Here is an 8,685-nt window from a genome sequence, read left to right as displayed (position 1 = left end):
CACACACACACACACACACACACACCAATTCCCCTCACACTGACAACAAACCTGGCCAAGAAAGAGGCCTTTGTCCCAGGACATCTGAGGCTGAAGGGGGAGGGGAGAAGGCTACAGGTGAAAGGACACATCAAAGGGGCCGCTGCCTCTCCCCAAAACAGCTCCCCTACCCCTTTCCCTGAACCCAGGCGTCACTTCAATAAAAGCAGAGCCCTAAATGCCCACCTGCCTGAACAGCTGGAGCACCGGAGGCCTGGCCCTTTCCTCCAGCGCCCTTCCCCCTTGCTATGACTCAGTTTCCCTGTCCCTCAGAGAGCCAAGCGAGCAGAGGGGAGGAGGTTACCACTTGCACAAAGTTTAGAGGCCACTTTGGAGTGGAGCATCTGCGTGGGACTCATTGTATGCACGGGAGAAACACAGACCTGGCCGGACTCCTGGGCTCAAAAGGAGGGCTGGGAGAGGCTTGAAGCCATGTGTGCCCCTGCTGGCCGGGATCAGCGTGGGGGTGGGGTGTGGGCAGAAACCACACCGGGCTCAAGTTTCCTCTCTTGGCCAGAAGGGGCAGGAGAAGAGGAGGGCCACGGGGAAAGGGGAGGGTTGGAGGAAGGACGGAGAACTCCGGGGCCGAGGGCTTCATAGAGGAGGCCGGTGCACCGCCCAGAAGCTTCCCCTGCTCGGTGCTCAGGGCGAGCACAGCCTCAGCGCTCAGCCATGGCCAGGGGGCGGGGCACAGGCCTCCCAGGTTCTCAGAGGTAGCAGGGATCCTCGCGAAGGAGGTGTCAGCCCAGGCCCAGCCTCCGAGGAGACAGCACCTGGAGCCTCATCTCTCTGCACGCAGCTTGGAGCCTGCCACAGGTGCCTGCGGGTAGGGTGGGAGGGGGATTCTAGTGGGACCCAGGGACAGACTGGGGGGCCGGAGGAGGGAGAGGGAGGAAATACCTAACTTTTGGGCATGTTCTTAAGAGATCTCAGACCGCCCCCAGCTGCCCCCGGTCTAGGAATTTGACATCTTTGGGAACTCCGCTGGGAGAAGACCTGGATGGCTTCTGGAGTGTTCTGGGATTCTGGGGGTGGACGGCTGTGGATGGGGACCAGACAGTGGTCCACTGAGGCACCCCTGAGGGGCTGGCGAATGACCCTGAGTAACCCTCCAGCAGGCTAGTTGCCCTGGAGAAGGTAGTAGACTACCAGGAGAAATACCCTGCTTTCTCCTCTCCATTTCACCCTGCTGCCCATTGCAGCTGGCGGGGAAGGCTCGGTGGAGGCTGAGGAACTGGAGACACTGGAAGTGTTGTTGCAGGGAGATGCGGCGGTGGGAGTGTGGGAGGCTCGTTCTTGCCTTCCTTTGCCCTTCTCTTCTCCGCGCAATAGAGATCAGCGTGAACTGGAAGGGAGGGAAGACATCCCATCCCCAGTGTAGTAGTTCCTTGCAACCGGAAGTCTTGGCAACAGAAAGGGAGTGGGCAGGGAAGCAATGGAAGGGAAGAGGGGCTGGGACTTTAGTCATTGGTCCCCAAAGGACTGCAGTTTGGGGTCCCGGGACCATGTGACAGAATGGCAGGCACTTGTCCCTCTCCCCCTTGTTCCCATTCACCTGTCTGAGTTATGCATGTCCCCAGGAGATTGCATCTCGTTCTGGTCAACTCCATCCCCTTTTCTTCCATTCCCTTTGTTTCTCCCTCATCTGTGTGTCCCTCTCCCTCTCCGGGGATTCTTCCTAATCTCTCAAAGTAGGTTGCTCACTGGCTACTCCACACCCTGAGTTTCTCTGATCTCTCTTCATTCTTTCACTGCTTCTGTTGTTACCTGGAGAGGTAGAGTGGCCTAATAAGTCTCAAAAGAGGGTCCCTGAGGCTAGTGCCCCCTCTGCCTTGTCAAGGCAGGTAGAGCTCTGGGCAGCAGTTGAGGCCAAACGTCTTCCTCTCCCCAGCATCCCCCCCTAAATGGCCCTCCTCCTGTATCCCTAAGCCAACAGCCCCCTGCCATTCTGTGAGTACTCCGGGACTGTGATGACATCTTTCTGGGTACGGCCATCAGGATGAGAATAAAGAGGGTGGATTATAGTCCCTGGAGATGGGGAGTAAGATGGCTGTGTGACCACTAAACTGGGAGGTGGAAACGGATTATTGTAAAAGAAAAGGGACTCGGGGAGTCCCGCTCCACTTTCCCGTATCTCCTTAGTTTCTGCACCCTCTGTGATGTTCGTGTGTGTGTGTGTGTGAGTGTGTGTGATGTTCTTTTGGATCCAATTCTCACTATACCCTCTTCCCCGATTTATATCACTGGCTGCCAACCCCCTGGCTGATCCTCAGGAGGGTAGGCTCTGAAGACTAGAGGGGCCTATGCTTGGTCTATAGACCACCATCCGTCACTGAGTGTCTGTCTGGGGAAAAACATACTCCTCCCCTTTGGCCTGGTGCAGACTTGGCACTGTATCGGAAAGCTGAATCCGAGGTTCTCTCAACTCCCCTTCCCCAACTTCTTGCTTCTCTCCGCTCCCCTTCTGGATTCTCGTCTCCCTGTCGGAGGGTGAGGTGGAGATGGAGCTCCGGGCCTTCCTGAGAAGAGGCTGATACCCAGTCTCAGCGATCAGGGCAGTCGAACCCAGTGTCGCCAGGGCCAAAGCCGGAAGCTAGGAGAAGCCTGGACCACTTGCCGGGCTCCTCTCTGGCTTTGTGTTTCCCTGTAAGGCCGTGTGGTTGGACTGGTTTAGTGTGGCTCAGAAACTCCAGGGCACTTGTTAAAATGCTGATCGCTGGGTACCCGCACCAGTGAATTCAATTCAGTGGGTCTGGGGTGGTTTTCGGGATTGTTTTTACAAGTACCCCAGGTGAATGTGGTGCACAATACAGTTTGTGACTGCCTGAGCTAGAAATAATCTACTGCCTCTCACAGCAAGGAAGTCCTTCATCCTATTTCTGTTAAATGGAAGAGACTGCTGAAGCCGATTTGGCTCAGTGGATAGAGCATCAGCCTGCAGACTGAAAGGTCCCGGGTTCGATTCCGGTCAGGGGCATGTACCTTGGTTGCGGGCACATCCCCGGTTGGGGGTGTGCAAGAGGCAGCTGATTGATGATTCTCTCTCATCAATGTTTCTCTCTATCCCTCTTTCTTTCTCTCTGTTAAAAAAAAAAAAAAAAATCAAATAAATAAATAAATAAATGGAAGAGGCTGAATGAGAAGCAATTTGCCCAAGGTCATGCATCTGGGAGGCCAGAGAATCTTTCTCCTGCCTCCTAGGGCAGCATCCTTGTATTGCACCTAAGGGTCAGATCTAGAAAGATATAAGGAGGGGCCCAGGGTGGGGTAGGTGGGTGTGTGAAGGACTGTGAGGCAAGAGCCAATGTCCCTGCCCCATAAACCCCTTCTCCATTCACTTTGCCTTTGGGCAATTTCCTTCAGAACCTGGGTGGGGGAGGGTGGATTTCCGGTGTTGAAACGGCATCCTGGGCAGACATAAACACCCCACCCACTCTGCCCCCGGGCCAGGGGCCTGTGCCTACACCAACTCTCAGCTCTGGGGATGGCAGTAGAACAAGGGGGTAGGGGTCGGGGCTGGAGAAGGTCCTCTTTCAAAAGAATAATTTGCAGCTCTCCCTGATTGTGTTGGGAGATTCAAAGAGTGGACTCCATAACTAAATAGCGATGGTAGGCCATCCTTAGGTGATCTAAGGTCATGCAATTTGAGGTCATTCAGTCTCTTCCTCTGTTCTTCTGTGTTTCCCCTACCTAGACTGACTGCTTCTATTTACATGACAGGAGTAGGGCGTAGTGTCCGGCCCTGAGAGATCAGGAGGACCCTGCCACATCTGCTTGGAATTTCTTGTCCAAGGCAGGGAGGACGGATGCAGGGAAAATGTGTGTCAGGGAGGAGGGAGGTAGGATGAGGGGAAGACTGACAGAGAGGAGATGAAGAGGTGAGGGTTTGCTGAGGAAGCCGAGCTGTCCAAGCAGGAAGGGACCACCAAGTTCACTTGTCCAACTCCCTCGCTTTACAAATGAGGAAACAGAGGCTCAGAGAAGTGCGATGACTTACCCAACACCACACGGCTACTTTGTGGCAGACCTGCAGCGAGAGCCAAGATCAGAAGCAAAGGGGCTGGAGGGGAATATGCATTCAAGGCTCTAAAGAGATATTCCCTAAAAGAGGGAAAAAGAGGCTGAGTTCCCACAGGAAGAATCGATTATGTAGACCACTGTTAAAGGCTTGGGGTGTGGAGACGGAGGATGGGAAGGCACCTAGAAGGCGATATGGGCTATTAGACTAGCCGAGGGTGGACTCAGTCAGTAGCGGTTCCAGACCTGACTCTGCTATTTATTTACCAGCTTGGGTTTCACTTTCTGAATGGACCTTATAGGATCTTTGTGAAAATCCATCTCATAGACGAATGCTTGTACAACACTGGTGCAGTTCCTGACAAATGCTTCACACATCTTTGTTACCTTAGAAGAGGAAAGGTCCCTGGCTGTGGGTCGGGGCATGGACAAGATGACCCTGCAGGGACACAGGGCAGAGGTCCAGTGACTCCAGAGACCATTCCTCTTCTGCTGTTTGCAGCTGATAAGCCTCTTATCTGGCCCAGGCAGGGGAGTCCAGGGCCAGGATAGGAGGACAGGGCAGGGCTCTATCAGGCACCAGGCCTGGGCCATATCTCAGAGAAGGGGAGGGACCGTCTGCATGGCTCTTCCCACCACACACTCCTTGGGGATCCCCAAGCGCTCGCTCTCATCTTGGGAAGAAAAGACTGAGATCCTAAAACGGAGAACAGAGGAGGGAAGGAGGAGAGGTCCCTGATGTTGCCTCAGAAAATGGGGAGGAAAAATTCAGAAGACGTGACTTCTGCCCCAGCCAGGGATACAGTTTTGGGGAGAAAGAAGTAGGGTAAAGAGAGGTATCTTGTCTGAAAAGAAAGGTAAAGACCTCATGTGCTCCCAAAGGAACTGACTGCGGCCATAGCCCGTGAGGTGGAGATCGCTCTGCAGAAAAAGGCGACCTCACTCTGAGGAGTTGTTGATGAGTCTAGCGTGAGGGGGGCGGGGCAGGAGGGGGAGGCCTCTCCTCTCAGTTCATTGGAAGGAGCCTCTCTCTGGAGGCAGGCAGGATAACATTGCTGACCCCAGTAGGAGAGCCCTAACCCCATTTCTCCTTTGATGCAGGTTGCTGGGGCCATCTGGGCTTTGGGGACCCTGGACCAGGCCCTGGCCCAGTAGGATGCCCCCGTGTCCTCCCCAGCAGAGCAGGAACAGGGTGGCACAGCTGCCCACTCCAGAGCTGGGCGAGATGGAACTGACTTGGCAAGAGATCATGTCCATCACTGAGCTTCAGGTGAGTGGCGCTGGGCGGGGGGTAAGGGGTGGGAGGAGGGGGAAGGGAAGGGAAGAGCAGAGAAGCAGAGAGGCTAGCTGGGTCTGAGGCAGGGGGCTGGACCAAGGAGGGCTGAGTCTCAAGCTGGAAATGTTCCAGGCACTGGAAAAGGAAGGGCTGAAGCAGAAGGGAGATCTGGATGTTAGACCAGAACATTAAGGGGAAGGGGTGTGGGAGAGCAGGGGACCAGAGTGATGGGGAAGGAAGGATTTGATTGGGGAATGTTTGCTCTCTCAGCAGCCACTCCGCACACATCTCTCTACCCCACCTCTGGCCCCGCCTCCCCTTTCCCGTCTTCTTTTATTCTGACCTCCCTTTCCTTTAATCCTGCTCATCTTCTCCCTTCATTTTCTCCCCCTGCCCGCAGCAGCGGGCCCCTTTCTCCCAGGTAGCTGAGCAGGAGTTCAAGGGCCTCAGGAAGGGGAGGGGTCAGTCTATGCCAGGGTCCTCTCCTCCTGCTGGTTGGACAATGGGTGTCTGTTGGCCTAACAATAATGTCTTTGTCCCCAGCTGGGCTAGAGCAAGGTGGCTCCCCAACGTGGTCTGGGGGCCCTGTTTCGAGCATGTTCTCTCCTCCTCTCTGCACCTGGGCAGGGACAGGGGGACTGAAAAGTGGAGGGTAGTGCTGGCGCGAGCTCCCCACGGTGCCTCTTGGCCCCCAGGTGACACAGCTGCCCACGCAGGAGCTGGGCGAGATGGAACTGGCTCTGCGCCTGATCCTTTCTCTCCCCTACCACTGTGCCCGGGCCCCCAGGATCTGCCCTCAGCCCTGCTCCCACACAGCAGCTCCCTCTGCTGGGCACCCAGGGCATGGCCAGGACCTGAACTTGACCCTTTGACCCTAGCAGGAAAGGGTTCTGAGGGGTCATCTTGGATAACAACTCCTTGTCTTTCTGAAAGAAATAAAGAAGCATGAGCCATTTCAACTCAGTAAGAATTCCTGAGGAGGAGATTCCATAATAGTTGTAACGTTAGTCCTTTCTGAAGGCCGCTCAGTGACATCCATTCCTGTTTAAGCTGCTTTCTTCTTGGAAGACTCGCATCGCAACTTTACAAGATGCTTCCAATGGTTTTTAGCGCCTTTTTGTTCCTTTGTTGTTATCTCACTGGGTCTTTTAGAAAAACCGAGCTTGGTCCTGAGAGAGAGCTGGTTCTCTTCCTCAGCCTGTCTCCAACTCTCTCTCTCTCTCTCTCTCTTAAATTAATTTCTTCATTGATTAAGATATCACATATTTGTCCTCAACCCCCCATTCCAATCCTCCTCCCCCCAGTTATGCCTCCACCCCTCTATTGTCCTTGACATTGGTTAGGCTCATATGTGTGCACTTAAGTCGTTTGGTTGATCTCTCCCTTTTATCCCCACCCTCCCTTTGAGGTCCAACAGTCTGACCCATGGCTCCTTATCTCTGGGTCTGTTCTTGTTCATCAGTCTATGTTGTTCACCATCTCCCCTAGATGAGTGAGATCATGTAAGTAGGATTTATCCCGGGGATGCAAGGAGGTACAATATTCGCAAATCAATGAACGTGATACATCACATAAACAAACAGAGAGATAAAAATCACATAGTCATATCTATTGATGCAGAAAAAACATTTGACAAAGCCCTACACCCTTTCTTGATGAAAACTCTCCGCAAGATAGGAATAGAAGGATCATGCCTCAACATAATATCTCTCTCCAAGTCTCTTTTTACGTCTTTTCTTGCAGGGCCTAAATGCTCCCTGTGAGCCATCGTTTGAGCCTCCAGCCCCAGCCCCATACCCTGGGCCCCCACCACTCCCAACTTACTGTCCTTGCTCAGTCCACCCAGATGCTGGCTTCGCCCTTCCGCCACCCCCTTATGAGCTCCCAGGATCTTCAACCCATGTCCCAGACCCCACCTATTCTTATGGCAACATGGCCATCCCAGTCTCCAAGCCACTGACCCTCTCGGGCCTGCTCAGTGAACCCCTCCCAGACCCCTTAGCCCTTCTGGATATTGGGCTGCCAGCGGGGCCGCCCAAGCCTCAAGAAGACCCAGAATCTGACTCAGGATTATCCCTCAACTACAGCGACGCCGAATCTCTTGAGCTGGAGGGGACAGAGGCTGGTCGGCGGCGTAGCGAGTACGTAGAGATGTACCCGGTGGAGTACCCCTACTCACTTATGCCCAACTCCTTGGCCCACCCCAATTATGCCTTGCCACCTGCCGAGACCCCCTTAGCCTTAGAGCCCTCCTCAGGCCCCATGCGAGCCAAGCCCACTGCGCGGGGGGAGGCAGGGAGCCGGGACGAGCGCCGCGCCCTGGCCATGAAGATCCCCTTCCCTACGGACAAGATTGTCAACTTGCCGGTGGACGACTTCAACGAGCTGTTGGCACAGTTCCCGCTGACAGAGAGCCAGCTGGCACTGGTCCGGGACATCCGACGGCGGGGCAAGAACAAGGTGGCCGCCCAGAACTGTCGCAAGAGAAAGCTGGAGACCATCGTGCAGCTGGAGCGGGAGCTGGAGCGGCTGGGCAGCGAGCGGGAGCGGCTGCTCAGGGCCCGCGGGGAGGCCGACAGGACCCTGGAGGTGATGCGCCAGCAGCTGGCTGAGCTGTACCTCGACATTTTCCAGCACCTTCGGGACGAAGCTGGCAACAACTACTCCCCTGAGGAGTATGTGTTGCAACAGGCCGCCGATGGGGCCATATTCCTGGTGCCCCGGGGAAGCAAGACGGAAGCCTCAGACTGAGCCGGCCCAGCTGGGCGGACCGGGGACGGAGATCCCTTCCTTCGCTTCCGATAAAGGAACTCCCCGACCCCGAGGCCCAGACGAGGCCGACAATGAAAGACCTGACGTGTTAGGTACACGGTGTGTTCAGTGAGGCTTGCTGTGAGACAGTATGTGAGTGAAAGGCTGGAATCTCTCTGTGATTCAGCTCCCCAGGTCTCCAACCGCCACCTGTTGTTTGAGCTTTGGTTTATAAAGCACTCTCCAGAAACGGTTTTCCACTGTGTCTTCCTTCTCCAGGGAGGGCGATGAAGAACGCTCCTCGGAGCTCATGTCTTGGTTTTAGTGGGGAGGGAGTCCTGCCAAGCACATCTCTTTCCCCCACAGCTCTGCGTAAGAGTGGCACACATGATTTTGGCTCTAGCAGTATTCGATTGACCGCCTTCACCCTTCTTTTTAGAGCCAGGGGCCCTCCCTGGTGGCCCCCTATTTACAGAGCCGAGACTGCTGCCAAAGCTCCCTGGGCAAGGTCCCTGAGGTTTATGTAGGCTTTTCCTTTCTCAATCTTTGGAACACAGAAGCGCCTAGAATACTCACAGGTTTTTTTTTGTTTGTTTTGTTTT

At 54.8% G+C, this 8,685-nt stretch overlaps 1 protein-coding gene across 2 annotated transcripts; it reads left to right on the top strand.

Moving 5' to 3' along the window:
• The first annotated feature begins 582 nt into the window (after positions 1–582).
• On the top strand, positions 583–8,333 carry NFE2 (nuclear factor, erythroid 2). 2 transcript variants are annotated; one of them, XM_036458551.2, is made up of 3 exons: positions 583–855; positions 5,158–5,326; positions 7,076–8,333. In XM_036458551.2, exons 2-3 carry the CDS (start codon positions 5,213–5,215, stop codon positions 8,081–8,083), a joined length of 1,122 nt encoding a protein of 373 aa, XP_036314444.1. In that variant the 5' UTR covers positions 583–855; positions 5,158–5,212; the 3' UTR covers positions 8,084–8,333. The 2 variants fall into 2 exon arrangements, with proteins under 2 accessions (XP_036314444.1, XP_036314445.1); XM_036458552.2 differs by lacking the exon at positions 583–855 and adding an exon at positions 4,206–4,913.
• The last annotated feature ends 352 nt before the right edge of the window (positions 8,334–8,685 follow it).

The sequence above is a fragment of the Pipistrellus kuhlii genome, unplaced genomic scaffold (genome assembly GCF_014108245.1).
Source record: "Pipistrellus kuhlii isolate mPipKuh1 unplaced genomic scaffold, mPipKuh1.p scaffold_m20_p_3, whole genome shotgun sequence".
Classification (NCBI taxonomy): Eukaryota; Metazoa; Chordata; class Mammalia; order Chiroptera; family Vespertilionidae; genus Pipistrellus; species Pipistrellus kuhlii.
Note: the sequence above shows the minus strand (reverse complement) of the source record. Positions and strands in the feature narration are given on the sequence as shown.